General features: G+C 44.8%; 1 protein-coding gene across 1 annotated transcript in view; it reads right to left on the reverse strand.

Annotated features, from left to right (window-relative positions):
- The window catches only part of CCN4 (cellular communication network factor 4), a gene marked incomplete at both ends in the record, with an annotated part of 39,456 nt that extends 21,342 nt beyond the window's left edge, over positions 1-18,114 (reverse strand). The window contains one exon of the mRNA XM_082014811.1: positions 18,067-18,114. Within this exon, the coding sequence (XP_081870937.1) occupies positions 18,067-18,114 (48 nt within the window). The remainder of the gene's footprint in view (positions 1-18,066) is intronic.
- Between the last annotated feature and the right edge of the window lie 6,758 nt (positions 18,115-24,872).

Consider the following 24,872-nt stretch of genomic DNA (forward strand, 5'->3'; position numbering starts at 1 on the left):
TTCAAAATCTTAGAGAATATTCCCATTACGTTTGTCTGAGTGCTATAAACTGATTCACAGAAATAGACAGGTATCCAAATAATCTACTTCAGGTTCAGGGATCTGAAGGAAAGTATAAAACAATACACAGCACAGAGCAGATGCTGCTTTAAATCATCACTTCCTCAAGGAATCGAAGTATTGAATTCCCTGGGGACACATTATCTTCTTAATCTGTTTTCCTCCTAAAGCTGATATCACACTTTTAGCCATATCACAGGGTACCAATTTCAAACAACTGCCTCTTAAAATCCCCTCAACAGATTTAATTACACATTTTGTCACTGTGTTTTAGAATGTGCCAAAAAGGATCTCAAAAAGGAAACTGAAGTCCTTTGCAACACTGATATCTGATGTCTAAAAAGAGGAGCAAGCAGCAGAATGTTAAGCATACCCTTTGAGCATTTTTATTTCTGACTCAAAAAAACAAAATGCACAGAACAGGAATACACACACAAAAGAAGACTGAAGACTTTTAAATAAACCCAGTAAATTCCATAGAAATGTAGCTGCAAGTTCTGGATGAATTCAGATGACAGGACCACTCAGAACATGGCTGGAAGTGAGTCTGTGCCCATGCACCCCAGGGTAGACAGCAAGCCAGAAACTTGGTGAGCCATAAGCTACAGAAATGATGAATTGCTGTAATCTCATATTAGAAGTTAAAGTGAGATCAGCGCAAATGACCTTGCCAAATTTACAGCGAGATCATTTAGCAGGTGTGGGGTGATTATCTAGAGGCTTTCTTTTCCCAAGCTTTGCTGAGCTTATCTGCCCCAAATCACTGGAATAAGCCCAGCCTAACTGAAGGAACTTACTAGCTCAACATGTGAAGCAGAGACATTATTTGCTGCCAAAACATGTATACAAAGACCCTTCACACAGATGATATTGGAGATCATAAGGGCTAAAGCTATGAGGGTGGAAGAAACCAGTAAATAAATCTGGACTCTGTTAACTTTTCTAGTTGATAGTCAAGACCCTGAAGTAGATTGGAGCACAGGCTTTGGAAGCAGAAAGGAGGAGACCGTAAATTGAGTACACTCGATGTACTCATCATGGGATGTACCAGATCCAGGACACTCCTGTGCTGGGGATTTTATCATCTGTTACAAGAGACAAGCCTGCCCAAATAGTTTATAGTCTACCAAAAGGAGAAGGGTGGAATGAAGCATCCTCCTTGACATCTGGGAAACTGAGATCTAGTGATATTCTCACCCAGCTGCTCAGCTCAATCTCAGTGGTAGGCAGGTGTGCAATGCCCTGCAGTATCTGAGCCTAAGGGATGTGCAAAAGGACATCGGAAGTCCACGAATGGAATGCCATGTCGTATGAAAATAATCCTTTAAAGCTGGCACCAATCTGGCGTAAATAATTTCTTCATGAGAGACTCTAACCTACCTGGGGTTCACATTAGAAATCAACATCACCACTGCTTTGAGTCAAATGAAAAAATAATGAAGTAATTCCAAAGAGGGCATGGAAAACTATTATGTGTTTTTATTTTATGATTAATTTTCTGAAAGCTGCCATTAACTTCACCTGAGCTACAGGCCCAACCAACCAACAAACAAACCAATCTCCACTTCTTCCTTAAGAATGGAAAAAAAAATGCTGTTTTCAAGATAAGTCAGGAGGAGAAATTTTTGGAGTATACAGCCGCTTGAGCGTCAATTCATCCCATTAAAGGCAGAAAAAGAACTTTTTTTCTTCTCAGTGAATGTAGAAGCTATTCAGTTCTTACACAACCAGGAGGATATTTGACCAGCTTTCCCCCAGAAAAGGAAAGAAAGTAAAAAGCCCTCTCACAAGACATACTCACTTCTGTTTATCACGGAACATAGCTGGGCAGAGGAAATCAGTTTTGATTGGGACCTGAAGGTGCCAATGTAGTAAGACATAGTTACAAATAAGACTACTATAACGAGCCAATGTAAGCAGCTTGCATTTAACAGGAGTTACTTTAAGAGAAGAGAAGTTCATTTCTGATGGAGGCCACATAGGCACACGGGTATTGCACATGGATGCATCTTGTTCATTCTCACAGCCACTGCAAAGGATAAATGGCGGCCAGAACAGCATGACTAGAATATGAATGCCTTAAAAGAATATTGATGCTAATGAAAGTCAGATGATTTGCACAGTCAAATTAATTTAGAGCTAGTCAACAAATAAAAACCACTGGCAATCAAGTGCACATGCACAATGGCTCCAAAACTGTCCCTGAGCAGATCACCAGCTCACTGTCCAGTGTTGTAAAAGAATGCAGATTTGGTTATAAGCAGCTACCACATTTGCAGGACACTCAGCAGATCAGTGGGATCTTTTGCGCTGGTGAGATTATGTGTAAAAGGCCCTACTCTCCTCAGCTCCTCCATGCAACTAGCAGTGCTCGAGGCTGCTGGATGCGAACGCTGGGCCCCTCTCTGCTGACAGCAGAGGAGGAGATCATTGCACTGACTACACAAGAGACTCAAAAACGACTCTAGATAAAATGCCTAACTTTAGGGCTGCTAAAGGTAGAGAAGGTGAACTCTAGATTGGAGGAGTAGGGCATGACTTCCCTATCTGAACTCGGTTTTTAGCCTCTCTGTGTCTGTGGAAAGGGGATGGTAACACTTCTTTTGCTACAAGAAACAAACCCTGAAGATTGTGAGCTGCCCAGCCCACGGAGGAACATGCAGCTGCCATCAAAGGAGATGGCAGCCAGAGAATAAGGGTAAGGCGGATCCCAGGAGAGTTCCTCTATGAAGATGTCAGTATGGATAGGGAGAGGTAGGAAAGCCAGAGCTGCTAAAAGGGCTATAGGTCCATGGCTATGCTGGTGATGTGCCCGGGAAGAAGAAATTTCTATCCACTCACCCATAGAAAAATCAGTATTCAGCTTGTAGCACATGAATTTTGCTGGATATGACTATCAGAGATATGTGGAGAACTACAAATGCAGGATGGGACCACAGCAACTTAAACCCATCTACTTTATCAAAGTTTCTCCATTTTGTTCACATAAAAAGAGTGATTATCTGACACCAGCATATTCCTCAGCCTGGATATACTTGCAGCTCCACACCAATAGCAGAGAGGTTTTGCTCAGGATGCCACAGCCAGACACAGCCAGGTTACCACCAACGGGTGTGATACCACTGATGCTACCAATTAAAGTAGCCATGCAACACCAGAATGAAAACAGACACAGGTGTGATGAAGATTTTATTCCAGTATGAAGGGCTGAAATACCCTTGACATATAGTTTATGCAAAGCTAAAGTCCAGTACACACTTTCTCATCTCATGCAATTAAAAATTCTGTTTACTGGGATTGGTACATTGGTCTTCTGCTGACGCCCTTGCCAGGGAATTTATTGCCTGAATTTGAATTACTGTGAATTAAACTTAGAAGGTTTAATGACTTTCCCCTCCATGAACACAACACCAGAAAGTGGTGTTGCAAAGGAGAAAGGTGTTTTCATTAAAAGCAAGAGGAAATCCTGTTCTTTTTGAATAAAGTGTTAAACCACAACAGGACGTAAAATGTGTGGGGATGTGTGAAAAAAAGAAGAAAAAAAAAAGGCTGTTCTGGACAGGCACCAGACGGGAAATTTACTTTAAATAGAGAAACTGGTGATGCTGAAGCAATCCAACTGCAAGATTTGAAGGGTTAAACTGTTTACTGAGCCATCTAGTAGGAAACACACAGCTGTATCAACAGGAAAGTGGAATCTGGAGTCAGAAGCACATTTTTTAAATTGTCCTTTTCTTCCTCAAATCTACCAAGGAGATTAACAATTGAGATTTAATACAAAAAAGAAAGACCTTGACTGTCCAAGTTCTGCAGCAACCAAGTACAGAGAGGAGAGAGAGCAGGCTCCAGTGTGCTGGCAGCCAGACGGCACTTATCAGCAATAGCATCCACTTTCCAGGCCACCAGGAAGAAATAAAGCCCATTCAAGGTTCAAGGAAGTCTCACACGATGGGAATTTACTGGCTTGAGGATGACTGCCAGGCCCTAAGGTCAAGCTGAGCCACAAGCAGCCAAAACACTGTGGACCAGACCTCCCATGACTGTCCATCTCTCAACAAACACCCCCACATTTTGCTTGGTCTCCAGGTCACTTTTCTCCTCTCTCCCCCACTCTCCTTGGCTGATTAACCCTATGAAGTTATAATTTTGATTTCCTATTTCTCCATTTAGAAAGCCAAGCTCACAGCCTCAGGAGTGTCCGAGTCTCATTGGTTTCAATTTGGATTCAGACACAAAGTAGAGAAAAATAAAGAGAAAGTAGAACACATGTATGGATGTGATCTTAGGCTCCTGACTCTACAGAGAGGTCCCATTAGCTTTCCAAGAAAACCATTGAATTCAGCATTTTATTTGTAAGACATAAGGGTTGTTTTTTTCCCCCTCTCTGTTTCTGTTACAGAAACTATCTGTTAACGTACTGTGTAAGCCTGGGACAATGTTCATTGTCTGAAACCCCTCTGGCTCATCAGAACAATGGAAAAAGGCAGGAAATGCATTTGGCTTTATCAGAAGGTGAGAAAAAAAATGTGAGTTTTGCTACCCACATGGCACTTGGGGTATCCTTCCCACTTGGGCTCTTTTATTGGGAAAAACACAAACACACAAGCAAACAAGCCTTTTACAAAGAGACTGATGCAAAATGTGAAGGAACAGTATTTTTTTTCCAAATACACTCATTTTGTAAGCCAACAGCAAATAATTTCAAGCCTGCTACAAACTGCACTGTGGTTGAGATGAGTTTAGGGCTGACCCTTGGGGATCAGGGTCTCATACCCCATATTCAGAGAGCCCACAACCATTAACTTCCCAAACCAGAAGGGAACAGATACTGCCTGCTTTTTTAGTGGCTTTTCAGAAGAGGATGACTTGGTTTTACATTCACTCTTCTATGTTTTCATCTTATTTTTCATCTTTAAGAGTGATTTAGATCCATATCCCATTTTTTTTTTCAGGTGATTACCCGACTCAGCGTAAATGTCACTGTATCATTTCATACAGTAATGTTAATGGCATCAGATATTCCATATAGGTAGCAGTTTGGCAAAAAATGAATGAAAACTATAGGGAGTGTACATCACTTAAGCTTTAATAGCATTAAAAAGAAATAAGATGACAGCAAAAAATTATGAGGTGAAAAGATACAAAAAAGCATTGGGACTTTCCACAGGCAGAGACTGAAAAGCCAGGGCAACTCCTAGGAAGCAGCAGGTACATTCATAACATTAAGATCATTTGGAATGACGACTATTCAAATACCTCATATAGATTTATTAAACATTGGTGAGAAGGGAATAAAAGAACGTTTATTCTAAAGCAGTGCTGCTTCAGCACCAAACCGGGGTTCATGTGGAGGTTCCCATCCACAGGTGCCCTGAGATCTTCTCTGCAGCTCTGAATTTAAGAGAAGTTTCTTTTTAATATTTTGGCTACTTGATGGCATTCTTTAAAGAAAACCTTAAATTCAGATTCAAAATATTCACCTTGATGCTCTCTCACAGTCTTCAAGTTTCCTTACCTTACTGCGGACAATTTCTGTACATTTTGCCTGTGTTGGTCTGGATTCCCGTGGAGCACCACATTTAAAATGCTAGAGACCTGGCATGAGAAGGATTGTCCTTTTGGCTGCTAGCTCATGGCTAAGAACATAATTCTTTCCTTTTCTGAAAATCGGCAGGGCTTGGCCCAGAATATTTGGCTTGCAAAATTTGGATAAAGTTGGTTAAGCCCTCATGTAAGCTGAGGGCCATTGCATTGCAACACAGTTTTACAGCAGGTATTTGCCCATCTGCTGCTCTGGAGCCTCATATCAAGAGGAGGCTACCTGAGGCTGTGGGTGCATGGGCAACTGGGTCACTGGTCCTAGTTTAACTGCCTTGGCCAGCCCCACACTGTAGCCCTGAGAAACAGTCTGTCCTCGATGCTGACAGGATAACAACATGGGTTCTCTCACTCACGTTTTAGCTGCCCATAAGCGGTGGTTGATCAGAGCATCAAGGATAAGGAGCCAGCAGGATCGCAGGGAGAGACAGCCAAGGGGAGCTTGCAGAAAAGACCACCCATGTAAGTCCCCCATGTGAGGCTTGAAAGATGGGCTGATGCAAACAACTTTTCTAAGGCACATTTGCTTTTTTAGCTAGAACTGCTACAGGGCAGACTGATGGCTACAGACAGCATCTTGCACCACGTGGTGTGAAAAAGGAGGAGGGGATGGTGATGAGCCTCTGAACAGGGGGAACAGGCTGTTCCTGAAGAACTGGCCCAGAAACAGCAAAAAGCAAACTCGGGCGATGGGAAGGAGGAAGCTCAGAAGAGGTTGGAGCTAGCTCTAGGCCAGCCTGGGCTTTGCACTACAAACATTATTCCAGACATGCTTGAAGCTCACGCCCTGTTTTAATACGCAACAGAAAGCCCCCAAAAAAATCTGTATCTTCCCTCCCACCCAAAATGAAAGCTGACGCATTGCAAATGAGAAAGGACGAAAAAAGAGAGAGGCCCTTGGCTTTTACAAGCCTTTTGGGACAAAACTATTGCTTTCAAATTAAATACAGTGGAAACTACAAGCAAGGAAATGAGAACACATCCTGGCACAAATTCATGAAGAAAAAAGAAAAGGAGTGAAGTTATTAGTATAGGAAAATTATGTATTGTCCTGGAGAATCATAGAATCATGGAATACTTTGGGTTGAAAGGGACTTCTAAAGATTATCTAGTCCGACCCCCCTGCAGTGAGTAGGGACATCTTCAACTCAAGCAGGTTGCTCAGAGCCCCGTCCAACCTGACCCTGAATGTTTCCAGGGATGGGGCATCTACTACCTCTCTGGGCAACCTGTGCCAGGGTTTCACCACCCTCACTGGGAAACATTTCTTCCTTAAGTCTAGTTAAAATCTACCCTCTCTTAGTTTAAAACCATTACCCCTTGTCCTATCGCTACAGGCCCTGCTAAAAAGGACAAGAATGAATCCTCCTGCCTCTGAAGTCAGTGGAAACAGAACTGAAATTCAGGTCTTGGTAGAAAAGATGCCCGAGAATGAACCTAAAATAACTGGTGCAAGCAGTAAATGTGAAGGCTGATAAACTCGGAGGTATCAGCTCTCTGGATGGGAAGGCACACATGGCACTTGCAAGAGCAAGCAGATCATGTCACCTTCTGCTTCTAGGAGGGATTTCTTGTGGTGGAAAGCAGCACCTTTCATGAGGAGAAAATTATTGAATAACCCTGTTTTAATCTGGGGCCCAAGAGGTAAAGTGACTGTCCCAAAGGCAGACAGGATGTCTGTGGCAGAGCCAAAAATAGCACTTAGATTTCTTGTTCCTACACTGTAACCATACCATGATCCCTCCTCCTACACACAGCTAATAAACTAAGTTGTTTAGTTCTTACTGGATGCAAAAAAGACATTGTTCCACTGAGCAGACTCTCAGGTGCTGTCAATTCAGCAGTCAGTTTCTTAGAGTTTTGTTTCAACCATCACATGCACCTGGATGCCCCAAGAGGGCAAGACTCTTTCAACTCTCCAACACCTTCAAATCCAACAGATCAGCGGTGATCAGTGGTTTATAACATGATGCATCTGTGCAAAGTGATGAATGAGTCCTTCACACATGATGACTCTTGCTTGCGTGCTGCTATGATACCTGCTTGGGCCCAGGTCTAAACCAAGCAGGTGACAAAATTCCCGTTTCTGACCCAGAGTCCTGCTGACACCATGCATGGCATCAAAAAAAAACCCCAAAAACCAACAAAGTCTTGCTCAGGTCAGGGTATTTCTGCAGCTCTGCCACAGCCCACTGACACCGGGAGTCCTGCACCCTGGCACTGAAGCGCTTTGGCAGGTCACAAGGAGAAAGCATCTTAGACTTCATGCCCATCAACACTCGCATGCCTCCCAAAAACCACACCATGCAAACTCTGCCACGTCCCCACCCTAAACAATCCCAAATGGGAAAGTGGCAATATCTCGGCCCTTAAACAGTTAACGACGCTGTGTTCATACATAGCGGAGGACATCAGCTATGTGCTTTGTCTCCAGGAGGAAAAGGATTAATTTCTAATGATACGGGTACTGACATTTTTGCTTGTCTCTGAATAACTGGTGTTGGCTGCAGGTAGCCCACAGCAAGCCCCGCAGGCGTGGGAGCTGTGGGCAGAGCCCACCCGCAGGCACGGGTTTGGTCTCCGAAATCGCTGACACGCGAGGGCAGTGTTGGTGCACAAATGAGAGGTCTGTGGTGCTGCCCAGCAGCCCTGCACAGCACCCTGCTGCTTCCGAGCATCCTCCCAGGCCAAGGCTGCTCCACGGACACGATTTGTGCCAGAAAAAACACATTTGGGAAGCATATGGGGAGGGAGGTGTTAAGCCAAAATTTCCAATAAGGTGTTAATGCCAATATCTCCACAGCTCCCGCTTCAGAGGTAGTTTTTCTAAGAAAGCTTCCCCTATATGTTACAGAGTGAATGGTAGAACCAGGATCAATACCTTTACGGTCATATAGTCATATGGGAATGGGACAAATGCAATTCTTCAATTATTCCTCTATAAATTGCTACAGCCATCTAGGATGCAGAGGTTTTAAAGGCTTCTCAACTGTGCTGCCGTCATATCCATTTATTCCTGTAATCAAATACTCCAGCCTCCCAGATGATACTCCAGAAAGTATTTTAATATAGCTGGGGGAAAAAAAAATAACAGTCAAAAATATTACACAAACACCTCCTTAAGTGCAAAAAGACTGCCTATATGATACACACGGAATAATTGACGCAAAACATAAAAATGTGGGATGTGGGTATATGCATAAATGTTTTATATATATGTATATGTAAATCACACAGAATTAAGCATATCATCTAAAAACAGCAGAAGCATCTTATATGAGCCTGAAACCAGGCACGTAATGCATCGTTTCACCACAAACTCAGGAGCTCACCCACACCCAAGCAGCTTTGGAGGGAGAGGAATTCACCAGCCGGCACGAGCAGAATCGCACCACCTCTTTGGGGAACCCCAGGGCACCGAGGAAGCTAAGTACAGGTTTTGATGCAAAATCTGGAAAATTAGGTCAAGTGATCCCCAGAAATCCACTACCTCATAGTCATCAGCTTGCAGCTTCTCTGACCTTTATGTATTTTTTAAACGTAATTTTAACAATGTACACTTGTCACTCTAATAAAACAGTGACAATTAATAGCGAATGATCTCCGTAAATGAACTGCAGTGTTAAATAGCAGGGATCTCATTATATATTTAACTACAGTAATTGCAATGCCTAAGGTCAAATGCGGAAGAAAAACTCAAAGAAAGAAGCCAACTGAATTTGCCCTCATATGCTTACATCAATGTATATCAGCCCACACACAGATGCTGTGGGTATGACCTGGTCCTCCAAGACCAAGATCCAGCAGGAAATATTGCCGGCAGTGCTTATAAATAAATCACCTGCTGAACGGCCAAGCTAGTTAATGGAACCTGGATATTTTCCTAATTAATTTTCCACCTTTTTTCCTCATAAAAATGTAACCAAAGAGTTTTACAGTGTAATCCATTTGCAGGTTCTCAGCACTGGCTGCAGTTTTTGTGGTTTGGTTCTTCCTTGCTAAACAGCTAAAATGACCCAGCTGCTACTCTAAATAAAACCAGGGAATTAGTAGCCTGCGGGCAGCCAAGTACATGCGCCAGCCATTCGGAGGAGCACTTAATTTCCCCCATATGAATTTTGATGTCTCTGCCTTCTTATCAACCCAGATACAGCAGGTTCCCTTTGTCACAGCAGATACAAGCTGGTGATGATAAATGTGAGCTATAGCCTGCTTGGTCATCACACACATCCAGGAATATTTTGGTGGACTTCAAACCCAGAAAGGAGGATCCACCTGTCCAAAAAACACAGATGCAGAGTGACCTCTTGCACCACAAATACGAGAATGCCAAGGAGAGCATTTGTCAGGCATGGCAGTGGCAATGACACAAGTGTTTAGAGCACTGTCAGGAGATGCTTTAAGGTAGTAATGGCACTTCTTTGGGAAGTTGCCGGTCTCTCTGCAGAGCCCCGGTACATTAGTTGTCTGCCCAGTGTGAGAAGGCTGGCCCCTTCGTGGAGTAAAACAAATTCACCAGAGTCACTGCTTCAGGTGGTTAATGTTGTCCCCCAAAGGCACCAAACTGGCTTTCAGCAAAGCCATGGTCCCTTCTTTTCTCTATAATCTTGCTTTCAGAGGCCAAGCATATGTATATGGAGATGAGGAAACTTCAGCAAGAGAAAGAAACAATTCCCCACTCATCTTCTTGTCTCTTGTTACTCAAAATGCTTCACCAAAAAGGAAAGCAAGATGGTAATCTGAAAAGCTGGTAGAGCATGGAAAGGAATTGAAACTTTTAAACCACTCAGAAATTAAAGTTTGAGTTGCATTCGTAAATTTTAGAAAGGGGAAAGTGCTACTGTGCACGTGGAGCTAAAAAATTGTTACCTTCTAAAAAAAAAAAAAAAAAGACTAAATCCCTGAGTCATCCAGAGCAATTTTGGTCAAAGTTGTTAAGTCTATGTGGGTTGCACTATTCCTGGTGGCGCGCAGCAAGTTTTGTGTCAGGTATTGCACAGAGTTGCTTACTACTACCGTGTCTTTCCTGTGTTCTTTCCACTACATACAGATACTATATATATTAGTTCCATGTTTCTAAATCTAATGTAGCTACTAACTCAGTCAAGCTAGACAGTTGCATGCTAGAGATGTAATAATAAAACTAGTGCCTCATATCCACCTGGAAGCCTTTCATTGGAGATTATTTCAGTATGCTATGAAGGGAAAGGATAGGTTCCCATTAAGATGAGTAGAAGGAGTTTGGTTTAGCTCTAAGAAAAAGGTGTAAAAGTAGCCAAAGCATTACAGGTATTGAGAGTTCTGTTCATCTGAGCGTCAATGAAATGTTGGGCCAAGTGACCTTGCTATGCTTGCTATGCTGTCCCATCACCAAACATGAGACATTTTTTCTTATAATTCCTTCCGAGTCTGCAAGGCAAGCTCTTAGGAGAAGGTCCTTTTGCAGGGCTGGAATTGCTCCATGACAGCAAAGACCTAACTGTGCACGTGTCCAGCAACATCAGGACCCAGGTGACTCACAACCCTCCATGGATGATGCATCTGCAAATACCTCTCAGGTTTCCTTTTGGGCTCATCGCATGCCATCCTGGAGTTCATGAAAATTGGCCTTCCAGCGTGCTCATCTCTCATTTGCTTTATAGGTTAAGTGGAATGACAGACCCAGACTAATAAAACAGAAGAACAACGTGGGAGCTATTGAGAAAGAGAAGAGAAACACAGAGATGACCACACAGTCCTGGAATGCATTACCAACCCAAGTATTAGAAATTAATTACTTAAGTTGTGCTGCAAAGCTTAGCCTAAGTGTTATCTTCTTCCAAAGCTGTTTCAGCCTAAAGGCTCTCCTTTCCTTCCCCATCCACAAGAAGAATTACTTGTAGTGCAGAGCCAGCTGCTGGCACCCACAGGGATAAAAATGCTTTTTCTTCCTTCTACTTTCCCACACCTAACCCAGACACAAGAATTACAAGTCAAAGCCCATCATGAGTCTATTAGAAGGCATAAGGGATTAAGAGGACTCCAGAAGCTTCACCCAGGATGCCAAAATAAGCAGCAGCCAAGAGGAAAATACATATGGTTTCAGTATGGATGGAATAAACAACAGAGGCACCAGTGGAGGTACCTCCCAGAGCTGGGAGACCAGCAATGGGAGGCTGAAGGTAACTCATCTCAGGATGCAGCAAACCCTGGGTGGGACAAAACTTGGAGTGGTGAGAAATTGGATCTGCATTCTTGGTGGACATCAGAACACAGAAAGAAAACAAATGGGTAGACTTTGTTTGGGCCCATCCCTGCCAAGCTGACAGCTGTCAGTCAAAGTTTCTCTTTAATAGAAACAGAAAATTCTACTTTTAACATAAGCACCCTAAGAATGAGGATGGTTGAGCTCTATTATAAGAAAACAATGAACATCTTAATCCAGGGTGCCCACCTGCATCTCCTGGTCACAAATATGAAAGAGTGAGGAAACCTTACCCTGCTTTCTGGTCCAGAACGCAAGACACTGTCAGGCTTGATACTCAAATGTATCTTCAGCTGAAGCTGTGGGTGTTCAGCTTTTGCTAGGCCACAGCTGCCAGTGTTTCTTTTTGTTTAAAACAGCTTCTTTTCCATTCATGCATGAGAGCCAGGGCTGTCCAGACAGGAATGCTCAAGACCCCACTGGGACACTGAGGCCATCCAAAAAGAGCAGTTCTCAGTAAGCTGAGCACTGGCAAGATGCTAAAGCAACTCTTAACATCCCAACGTGGGAGCCCAGAGCTTCTGAAGAAATAAGTCAAATGTCCCATGTGGGTATGGAGGACTTCTGAAATTTTTTACCAGTGCCTTTTCCTATCACCTGGGGGAAGGCAGGAGAAGCTAAACATGCAGAACTCTTTCAACAGACAGACACCCAGCATAATCATGTAAATCTTACACTTTCGCTAAAATCCACAGCTATCATTTTTAACTAATGCCCTCCCTGGAGAAGTCCTGCTAGCAAAGTATTCACACTGCAGGCAGGACTGCTGCAGCGTGAAATGGGGACAGGACCTGCCCGAGGGGACACAAACAGGCAGTGGCACAACTGTGAGGGGGGCGAGGAAGCCAAGTCCTGTCCCCGGCTCTGTCTTGGTTAACGCCAGCAATGAGACTGTTCCACGCTGACAGCTGATGGCTATCAAAGCAATTCAGATACTGATAAGAGAAGTTATGAAGAAAATGCATAAAAGCCTGCTGCTCTCAGCCAAAACTCTCTGTGTATTTAGGAGGCATCTTCACTTCATCAGAAACAGACTTGGGTCTGAAGCTCTGATCCATATGAAACACATTTGGTGCTACCTTCATGATGATGCCTTGGCAATAATTTCATTCTGCAGGTGAACTTGTGAGGGGGGACAGCCAAATAAAAGACCAGTTTTGGGAAAGCCCCATGTATGACATAGACATTGGGGATTATGTCTACCAACTTTGAGCCACGAGATACCCATTTACATAGATGAATCTTCAGCTGCTATAACCAGAGTAATTTTAAATGACATCTACAATTTATGGAAGTGTAGGATAGGAGCCCTTCTAAAGGGAAGTATATGAAGCCTGTCTCTGGTAACCAGATGCTGTCAAGCAATAAGGAATGATGGGAAGGTTAGAGGGACAAGATACACCAACTTTGAACCTACAATGCCTAAGATTATCTGTGCATCATTAATCCATGTTGCAAGCCTGTAGCCTTCCGTTAAGAAGCACTCAATAGATAAACCTCAGCTCATCTTCCCTCCGGAGCCACGGGAGTTTTGCAAGCAAGAATAAAGGTGTCTGGAACCATTAGCATTAGACTACATATGAGCTGCTAGCAAAGCAAATAGATAAATTAATAAATCAATCCATAGCTTTTCCTTTTTTTTCTTTTCTTTTTTTTTTTTTTTTAGTTCATGTTTGGTCAGAATGTGGTTTTGCCTGGAAGAGCCCAAAGAAACGTAATCATTTTTTCCTGCCACCAAATCCAAACATTTTACAAATTAAATTATTGGCCTCACAGCTGTGTCAATAAATCTTATAAAAAGGAGAAGGAAAAAATGCACATTATGGTTCTCAAACCACTCTCCACACAGCCTGAGGTAGCCCTGAACTTGGGTCATTATCAGTGACTATCTAGCGAAATCAATGCTCACAAAGGAGATGGTACCTATATAAAATTGTCTTCAAACTTCTGTCTGCTTTCTTCCGCACACTAAAGCCAAAAGGCTGGTGCTTGTGTGCTGTGACCACCATCACATCAAAGAAAAGTGTTGACACCTGCCTACTAGTTGATGCTATTTGCTCTTTGACCCATTGCTTACCAGCACCATCAAAGGAAAAGTCTGCAGGTTTGCATTCACCTCTTATCCACCCACCACCCATTCCTCCACTTCAAATATTTTAGAAACCTCCAATGCCGTTCTTCTTCCTATATAATCACCTTTACTGACTTTCTACAAAGTGCAGAATTGCTTTTCTAATCATCACCCTGTTTGGGATATTTTGTCACATTTGAACACGGGGTCTCATATCTGCTGAGTCATCAGGACTAGGAACTGAAGATCCTGGCTCTGATTCCTCACTGTGCAGCACTGAAAAAGGCCAACGCACCCAGCCTTAAAGTCCCTGCTGCAGAAATGACTCTGGCACTGAGGAATCTCAGCCTAGTTGATTAGACCTGGGCTCCCATGGTCTCTGTCCTTATATTTATGAAAAAAAAATTAAGAAATGTTTGAAAACTCATGTCTGAAATTCCAGCTATGCCCAGCTATTTTTCTCCTCCCAAGTCACAGGAGTTTTGCAGGCAAGAATAAAGGTTAGCATTAGACTACATATGACCTACTAACAAAGCGATAGATAAATTAATAAATCAATCTGTAGCTTTTTCTTTTTTCTTTTTTTTTTTGTTACACACACGTAACTGCCTGTGCAGTTATGCCCTAATAAAAAACCTTGTCGATAAAGCTGCTTAAGAAGTCAGTAACTGCCTGTAGCTTAATACACTACTAGGGGACGGGGGATACTCCTGCAGAACCTGATAGCTGCCTTCTGAAACACCCTTTGAGACCTGCCTGACCTTCCCATATTCATAGAATCATAGAATACCAGGTTGGAAGTGACTTCAGGGATCATCTGGTCCAAACTTTCTTGGCAAAAACTCTGCCTTTCTCCCTGGAACAGGTATATATATTCCAGTTATTTTCCAGATAGTCAACCTTTTTCTCAGTGGAGCACCTTCTTCTGTCCATATTTCCACATATGTGAAGAGTGACAAGTCGTCAGGGAGACCACAGGGCTTTGGCTGTGCACAGTGACCTGCCTGATGCTACCACTCCATGGATGCCTCTGCAGTGTTGTCAAGATCTTTGTTACTGTTGTGATGGTGCCACCAAAGATGCAACACAATAGACAATGAGGTGGGGTGGTGTCAGAGCTTTACAGCACTCATCTGTAAAGTATCTCACCTGTGTGAGATAGTTGAGATAAGTCTCAGGAGCAGAGTGGCCATGCCAGCTAAGTATTCATGATATGCCACTCCAATTGCAATATCCCTTGTTCCTTCATACATCCTCCCCTTAAGCAGACCAAACTAACCCAGCTCTTCTCCTAAAAGACCTTTAAGTATTACATAGACTAATACTGCCTCCCTGTTGCTCTCCCCAGCCCCTCTCATCGCTCCATGCTATATGTTCTTTTCATCCCTGTTTCCCCACTCCTTTTTGTATGCCAGAGAGAAATCTGCCCTTCATCAGCCTACCAACCCCCCATCACATCCCCGTTCAGGTGTGGAGAAGACCCACAGAAAACCAGTTCATTACTGGGGAGATATTGTCCCTACTCAATGGTTTCTAAGCACAATCTTGTAAGGTCCATCTCCGCAGGTGTGTTCGGAAGGTGACAGTGCCCCTGGGATGCTCCAGAGAGACACAGCTTACAATCACAGAATCATAGAATAGTTTGGGTTGGAAGGGACCTGTAACGGTCATCTAGTCCAACGTCCCCGCAATGAACAGGGACATCTTCAACTCAAGCAGGTGGCTCAGAGCCCCATCCAACCTGACCTTGAATGTTTCCAGGGATGGGGCATCTACACAGGGCAACCTGTGCCAGTGTTTCCAGCTTCACCTGCTCCATTCAATGAAGAGCTTGAACTGAAACAATTGAATCCCAGGACTCTTTTTAGGCTATTTTTGATAGTGTTTCAAACTTTTTTAGCTACTCTTTAGACCAAGCATGCTACCAGCAATATTTGGATTGCACTCAGTTCCTCAGCCCCACGGCAGGCACATCTGTCTGCATGCACTCCCACATACTTTCATGCTACAGCAGCTTTTTTTTACAAACAGCTTTGACAGCAAGGGAACCCAGGACAACCACCGTAAAATTCCCAAGGCTCACACAGATCTCCTCCAGTAACACGGGGAGAGGGGCAGGGAGGGGAGTCCCCCCTCCCTCTGTGTGACTTGTTACTTGCTCAACAAAAATAAAAATTAATTCTTACCTCAGAGACCCCAAGGGGTGCACTTTGTTTCTGTGGTGTTAGTTTTGTGTTTTGTGTTGTATTTTTTTTCTAGAAGAGGCACCGTTATCAGACCATCTCTGCACTCATGCAGGACTTATCGCTTTGCCATCTGCCTTCACACAGGTGCTTCTTGGTGGGCCACACCACGCGTGCTACTTTCATGCTTTAAGACCTCGCTTTATCTCGCAACACACAAGCCAACCCCTGATGCCAGCAGCCCTGCAAAGCCAAATCCCCCCGCCGTGCCGAGCAGTTGATGTTACCCCCCCAGAGCAGAAGCGGTGCTCAGACACATCGTGTCTGGCTGAGGGAATGCCCCAACCTCAAGCCGGGTAGCCCAAACAAGGGTCTACAAGGAACTACCACCACCTTGGTGCTATCTCTTACTTCTCACCCCATTGCTAGCTACTGGGTGAAGAGCGGGAAATTGTCTCCTGAGTCAGTGAGACAGGGAGGCATTCAGATCTTCACGTCCCCCTCCTGAAGAAAGGAGAGTTGAAAATTAGCTAAGGGAGCATATCTGAGCACAGGTGAGCTCACATCTGTAGCACTTGGTGACTGACAGTGAGGAGACTCAAAAAACCCCTTCAATACTAGTCAGTCAGTCTTTGGCAAAACCCAGTCAAGGCAAAACAGAGATGATGTCCACTGAGTCCCTAGGTTCCACTTCTCTTTCGGGGTCCCCAGGGCTCCCCAAGCCCTGAGCCCAGCGTTGCCTCCGGGGATGGGGATGAGGGACACGGCAGAGTCCCATCTCAGCCCCTCTCCCGCTGGGGCCAGGTGCTGCCCGCACCCACCGCCTCCCTGCCGTGACCGCCACCTTGCCCACACCACAGCTCGCGGCAGACAGCTCTCCCCGCGGGGGGCTGGAAAGGCAAAGCAAAACGCCCTCACCCACCTGGAGTGAGTGGCTTTCCCGTACAGGGTTTCCCAAAGAGGAGGGGAAGGGAAGCAGCTGCTGCCTGCGCGGACCGGGCAGCTACGAGAGATCTGGGGAGGGGGAGAAAAAACCCCTCCTGTGCCGGCCCCGAGGCAGCGCCGGCAGCCGCACACCTGCGGGGCCGCCCGGCTCCGTCCCTGCTCCGGGCCCGGCTCCGGTCCCGCCGCCCGTGGGCACCGCCGGCCGACGGGGACCTGCCCCCTTCCCCCCGCGCCCTCGGCCGGGCTGCCTGGGGCAGGAACGGGTGACCGGTTCTTCCTTCTTTTGCTCCACAATACGAATAGCAGCAATAAAAGGGGAGGGGGGGGGGGGGGAGGAGGGAAGAGAGAAAGAGAGAAAAAACCCACAGCAACAACAAAAAAAACCCAGACTCCACTCTACAGTTTTCTGTGCACATCCACATGGATGCTGAGCAGAGGTGGACTCAACTCAGAGACACTTCTGCATATTTCCTTTCCTTTCCTTTTTCCTTTCCCCTTTCCTTTCCCCTTTCCTTTCCCCTTTCCTTTCCCCTTTCCTTTCCCCTTTCCTTTCTCCTTTCCTTTCCCCTTTCCTTTCCCCTTTCCTTTCCCCTTTCCTTTCCCCTTTCCTTTCCCCTTTCCTTTCCTTTCCTTTCCTTTCCTTTCCTTTCCTTTCCTTTCCTTTCCTTTCCTTTCCTTTCCTTTCCTTTCCTTTCCTTTCCTTTCCTTTCCTTTCCTTTCCTTTCCTTTCCTTTCCTTTCCTTTCCTTTCCTTTCCTTTCCTTTCCTTTCCTTTCCTTTCCTTTCCTTTCCTTTCCTTTCCTTTCCTTTCCCCACAGCTCACCTTTCCCTCCTTGCTCTCCCACTTCCCCAAAGCTCACCGCTGCTCACCTTCCCACATTCACCGCACTCCTCTCCCAGCCCACCGTGCACTAAACCCAAGTGTGTCAGCAGAAGACGAGTCTCTCCTGCGGTTTCCAAACTCACCTGCAAAATGCTGCTTGTTGCTAGAATCCAGGGCAAAAGCCACCTCATCCCTGGAAGCCGGGATTAAATGCATTGATTGAACCCAGATTTAGAGCCGTTTTGAACAAAAACACCACTTTGGGGAATGCAGAGCAATCCTGAACTAGCAACCCAGCCTAGGCACTCTGCCTTTTTCTCTTGGCTCTTTGGGGATTTTATTAAAGACAGATCTGACGTCAGGGTGAAGGACAAGCCCTGCATTTTTCCTCTGGAGAAACTTTTCCTGCCTTCACTTCTTCATTTTTCTGTGAGATGTTGTCCCACCTCCTGCATTTCAGTGTATTGCCGTTAGCCAAAGGGCTCTTAAAGGGAAAGCTGCAGCGTCGTGGTCCATCACACCGCAATTTTAGCGCAGCACCAAAGTGCTTGGAGCTCATGCCTCATGTTGCTCCTGGCATTCAGACTCTTGCAACTTAGCTAGTATGGCGAGAAACGTTTGATCTGGCTTTACCGATTGTGATTAATGAGCTGACATGTATACAAATATGCACGGATGTTTGATTTATTTAAGCTTTAAAAAAGGGTGGCTTCATTTGAAGTGCAGAAGGACATTTGTCCTGTGAGCGCACCCCATGGGAGGCAGTCTGCCGGCTCCCTCGGGACCCCCGTCTTCACAGAGCAACCCACACGGGAAAGGAAAGGTAGGGCACGCTATCCCCTGCCATGCTACACATCCCTTCCATGATTTTGGTGGAGTGCATCAGAGAATGCCCAGTTACACTTCTATCCTGTGCTGGCAGTGGGCATAACAAATATTGCCCAGGTACACGGGAGTGCAAACCCCACCCTGAGCAGAGCTCAGCTCTGATCACCTGTATCCCTGTTAATGCATACCCTGATTTTAGCTGGGTATACACACCTCTGATGTGTTTTTCTCTTTTTACCTAGGCACAGGCACAGTTTTCTCCCTCAGCCTTCTAAATCCAAATTTGAAAGAATTTAGTCTCTTTCATCCTTAAACTGAAATAGAATAGTATAAGGAAAATGAGTGCTTGCAAAGGGAAGAAAAATCTTGTTAAACAGCTTTACAGGTCTTAAACCCGAGAAAGAGTTGAGACATATTCAAGGTAGATTTAAAAGTAGGCAAACCCTCCTGCTTGATGTGGCAGTGTGGGCAGTGGTGGTTGCGTGAACACTCTGATGGCCAAACTAGAACTGAGATGGTGCCTTAACCTCTACTCAGCCTCGCCTCCCTCCTGTAACTCAGGTGTGCCAGGTCAGGTTGGGGACAGCCACCGCCAGCCCCACCAGCAGCCACCCCAGCCCTCCAGGGAGCCGGCGCTGTGGTGGGTTTGCTCCCCGGGCACAGCTGGATGCTCAAGACTGGGTCTGACGGCGGGCGGGAGGGGAGAGCGAGGAAGCTGTGCCCCAGTAATGCGTGTTCTCGCAGTGACTTTCACCCCTTCATGCTGTGTGATGTGACATGGGAGGGTTAATGGTTTTTCACCAGCTGTACGAGGGAGCTCTAAAAGGACCACACTTTTTTGTGACAATCTGGACACCCGGCTGCCCTGGGAAACGATTCAGCCAGAGCTTGCTGCAAACCAGAGGAAGTGCCACCTTCTGTCTTCCCCTTCCAGCATCCTCACCGCTACCGCAACCCCTTCCCAGGATATACCACCCTGAAGACATTACAGGCTGGGAGATGGAGGGATGGAGAGCAGCCCTGATGAGAAGGACTTGGGGGTGCTGGTGGATGAAAAGATGGACATGAGCCAGCAATGGGTGCTCACAGCCCAGAAAGCCAACCGTATCTTAGTCTGCATCCAAAGCAGCGTGGCCAGCAGGGCGAGGGAGGGGATTCTGCCCCTCTGCTCTGCTCTGGTGAGACCCCACCTGGAGTCCTGCATCCAGCTCTGGAGACCTCAGCACAGGAAAGACATGGACCTGTTGGAGTGGGTCCAGAGGAGGCCACAAAAGTGATCTGAGGGATGGAACAGCTCTGCTGTGAGGACAGGCTGAGAGAGTTGGGGTTGTTCAGTCTGGAGAAGGCTCCGGGGAGACCTTCTTGCAGCCTTCCAGTACCTAAAGGGAGCTTCTAAGAAAGATGGGGACAGACATTTTAGCAGGGCCTGTAGCGATAGGACAAGGGGTAATGGTTTTAAACTAGAAGAGGGGAGATTTAGGTTAGATATAAGGAAGAAATTTTTTATAATGAGAGCAGTGAAACACTGGCACAGGTTGCCCAGAGAGGTGGTAGATGCCCCATCCCTGGGAACATTCAGGGTCAGGTTGGACGGGGCTCTGAGCAACCTGATCAAGTTGAAGATGTCCCTGCTCATTGCAGGGGGGGGCTGGACTAGATGACCTTTCAAGGTCCCTTCCAACCCTAAGGTTCTATGATTCTGTAATTCTAAGACCAGGTTGGGGATTGTATTTTCTGTCAAGTTCCTCCAGGACTGTTTCTGTTCTCCTTCCTCTGTGTCCTTCCCTCTCTTTCTTCACTTCCTCCTCTGCTCAATCATTCCACCTCTATTTCAATATTTCTTTCTCACCCCTCTCTGTCACCAGCACACATCCTTCCTCGTACACCAGCAATACTCAGTCACAGGGATTGTCTTTCTGTGCTGAGGAATCTAGAAAGAAGCCTGCTATCTTCATGTCACCTGGGTGGTGTTTGTCTGCAGGTGGCTGCCACTCAGTGCCTGACTTCAGGGTCCAAATCCCTGAATATTTTGTGAAGGAAGGACCATTTTGACAGTGCAGTTCCCCTGACCTAAGTGAGAGAGCCTCTTAAAAATAAGTGAAACTAGATGGATTAGCCTAGGGTAATAGGCTCAGGTGTAAAGTGAGTGTCTAACACCTCACACAAGTCATACTTGCTGGCTTGGAGCTGAAGGGACCGTGCTAGCAGGCCTAGCAAAAGTAGCTTTGCAAATGGAATAGGAACAACCGTTCAAAGCTCCTGGGTTATCAGACTCCAAAACCAAGGGAAAGAACACTTCATAAATGACACCAGAAATGGCAATGTGTTGGTTTTGGTTTTTTTCCCCAAAAGAGTTGGTTATCTCATTCTCTTTTGAGTATTTCCCCTGCATATTTCATTCCCCTCAGTGAATTCCTTAGCTAAAGCTGTGGTCAAGTGTGTCAGCGAGGTTGGAGCCTTTGAGATGTGGACATCTGGCTGCTTACAGCTCCACAGCTCATCTCATGTTGGTCATGGAAGTTTGTCATGTGGCGACCATAAGCCAGACACTCTGTCTTAGCTTGCATGAGACAGGGATCGAGGATTGGGCCTGCAGCTTCAGGGCAGGGATGCTGAGACTTCCATCTGCCTCAGCAGCTTTTCTGATAGCGATTCCTGTGTGGATACAGCACATCGGTGCACTTACAGGTGTGATGGGGTGTAAGGTTATTTCATTAAGTCTCAAATGACAGGGACATTTAGGCTCTTGTTTGACTCAGTGATGGCAGCAGCTCACACCTTGGCTTCTGCTTCTGGGGGTCTCAGCTCTCCCTAAAGATGACAGTGCTAAAAGAGATCATTGCAATCCCGTCTCACCCTAGCCTAATTCTGGGGAGTCTTGTACTGACTCCAGTAAATGGAGGCTCTAAAGACACTTCTCTGTCTAGTTCAAAGATTTAAAATCAATTTAAGGTCTTCAAATGATGGAAAAATCCACTTCATGTTTTAGTGAGCTCAGTTAGATTCACTATTAAAAGTTTGTGCCGTATTTTAAGTCTGAGTTTGCTAGTTTCATCTTTCTGCCAATGTCTGCTTGGCTGATGAGAATTCAGCACCTTCTTCCAACATATAAATATACAAGGGTTGAATAAATCACCACCGACTCTTCAATAAAACAAGGAAGCCATGTTGCTTTTAAGTCTCAGTGTCCAATTGGTTTTCCGGACCTTGAAGCAATTTTATAGTTTTAATGACTTTTTTCACTTTACCTTTCACCTTCCATGGACATTACGTCTGTGAATACAACTATCCATCACTGCAGTCACGTCATCCATAGTGAACTGGAAACAGGTAGCATGCCCCAGTGCAAACTAGTTCTGATTCTGTTAGCCTAACAATTTAATACCTCTCCTTCCTCAATATGTCCCTTAGGCCTCTCGGCCACATAAACAGGTTTCTCAACTTGACTCCATTTTACAGTCTTTTTAGACTAAATAAACTGGGAAATGGATTGATTTATTTTATGCTCTTTGATTTACCTGACACATTTACTGAGGACTGTAGCTGGCCAAAGAACACACAGACTGCTAAGAACAGAAAGAGGGTTCAAGGAGGATGGATGCTGCCCTTGCTTGCAAATGTGTGGCAGGAATAGCTCCTTGCCTGTAGTGGATTTACCCTGTAATAAGTGAGATCAGAGTCTGCCTACAAGTCCAAGGGAAAAAAGAGCACCTTGGAATTTCCTGACTCATAAAAGGTAAAGGCTGAGTCATGAATCTGGCTTTTAAACAAGCCAAACAAGTAGCTGTGTTAGTTTTCTACCAGGGTGCCCTTGTTTCTGCCTTTCTCCACACCAGGGTGGTGGAAGAGACACCCCTTCCATGCAAGATTTACCTGCTGAATAGTGGAGGCTCCACTGGGGCTGCAATCAGCAGGAAGGCTGGGGACCTCACCCACTTCAGGAGGCACACACTGGAACGGAAAGGGAGGTGGGGGAGTCAAACTGCCCCATCTATTATTGTTGTTGTTGCTATTACTACTTAGGTGATGGGAAGGAGAGTTAGATCAGCCGGGTCCTCTGAAATATCAAAGAAGCTTTAGAAACAAGAGTATGAAAACATCTGGTTTAGCTAACTCTTGATAACATCAAACACCTGAGCACTCAGCCAGCCCCACTTCAAGACAGGTGAATATCTCATTTCCACAGTTATTGGCCTTCGCGGATGAGACTTGACACCACAGAGTGCAAGAAGCTGTAATACAGCAGGAGGACTCACTCTTTTGCTGTCTAAACAGGCTTTCCAAAGAAGATGGATGGGAATCACAATATGGACAGAGAGACAAAAGCTCCTTTGCTCCTGTTCAGTCTTGCATCCCTGGTACCATAATGCAGAAGGTACCAGCAATGAGATAATGTGCTAAATCCACCGCTGGATTCCCTCAGTCCCTTAAAAAATGCCAGGTGAAGTGAGGTACCTTGAAATGGTACTCAGCCCAGGTTTCCTTTACGAAGTATGCACAGTGCTTGTGGCTTGCACTCCCTGTGCTAGCATACTTGTAAGGCTGATAATACATCCAAAAGATTAAAAAAAAATCAGGTAGTTCAAGTAAACCAGCCTGACTGTCAGCACTCCAGGACTGAACAATTATTTCTCCAAAGAGCTGGTATAAATCAGATCCACTGCTACGGGTGAAGCCTGAGCTAAGTCTGAAAAATGGAACCTTCCGTATTTAATTCATTCATGCATCCAAACCATTTATAGTCGAGTGAGAATACTGCCTTTGGGGAGACATGACTGTGGTTTCATCCCACATAAATAGACTCAGATTTATTAGGACAGGTCTTCAGCTGGTGTCAATCTGTGCGACCCTGTTGATTTCAACAGTATTAATCTGGCTGACAGCGGCTGAGCTGTTCCAATGTGAGTGGAAAACATGAGGGCTTGAATGACAGTAGCAAAAAAACAAGCCATTAAAATGCTAGTTTCTGTAAGTTCCCATTAAAAAAAAAAAAAAGTAGAACTTTTTATTAATTTACAAACATGTATTATATTAGATTTTCAATTCTTGATGCCGGTAACTTCAGATACTGTATTTTCTTCATTGTCCTCAAAAGCCATGGCCTGACTATTCTGTTCATCTATCCTTAAATTCTCATAATTTCCTGTTGGACATTTATGTGGCCATTATGTGGGCAAAGACAGATATTCTGATGGTTTTGAACCAATACCAGGCATTCATGACAGCAGCAACAGTACTCTGGGGTATCCAGTGTTTTTCCTGAGCAATTGTCTGTTTCACTATCTGCGCTCAAAAAACATCAGTTTCTTAATTAAAGCTTTTAAACAGAACTTAGAAAAAAACAAGAATAAAAACAACAATCCACCACACAAGTAAGATGCCAAGCTCTGAGAATAATTAGTAACCAAAATGAACAAGCCACAGAGAATCAGGAACCTGCCAGAAATATGAACAAACTCTGATAAAACCTTGCTGTAGAAAAGTAGTCTTCTACAAATAAAAATTTACATAACATTTGCTAACCAATAAAGGAAGCTGGATTAATAACACATATTGAGTCTGAGCCTCAGCTGGTGTAAAAATGAAGTCCTTGGAGTTGCATTGATTTGTGGCATTCACGGGTGCAATGCATTATTCATAAAAATTAGTTCAACTGTTTGAACAAATGTGGGATGTGCAGGGGAGGAATTAACCTTTGAGTTTACCTCCTGAAGATGTTTTTCTTGATGCACATGAAAAGAGAGGAAAATATATTGACTAATAAACTATGAAAGGATGAAAGGATGAAGAATCCCAACAAAAACACACATTCCTGAAGCAGCAGTCTGCTCCCTTTGTAGGTTGGCCTGCTTTGTATCATGGTCTCCTTGACAAGTAATTTTATGGCACACCCCAAAAAATGACTTCACCCACTGTGGATAATGTGCACACCCTGGTATTTCTATTCTCTAGATCAGTGACCATGGAATTACACAACTATTCATTCATCTGGACCCTTTTTTCCTCCTGCTAGTGCAGCGATATTCTCCAGTCTCTGTGATGGAATTGGCTACACAAGGAGGGAAACCTCTTTCTGCTGGAAATTCACTGTGGCCAGTGTCATTGCTCCCAGTTGGGTCTA

The sequence above is a fragment of the Phaethon aethereus genome (assembly GCF_964289735.1).
Source record: "Phaethon aethereus genome assembly, chromosome: 2".
Lineage (NCBI taxonomy): Eukaryota > Metazoa > Chordata > Aves > Phaethontiformes > Phaethontidae > Phaethon > Phaethon aethereus.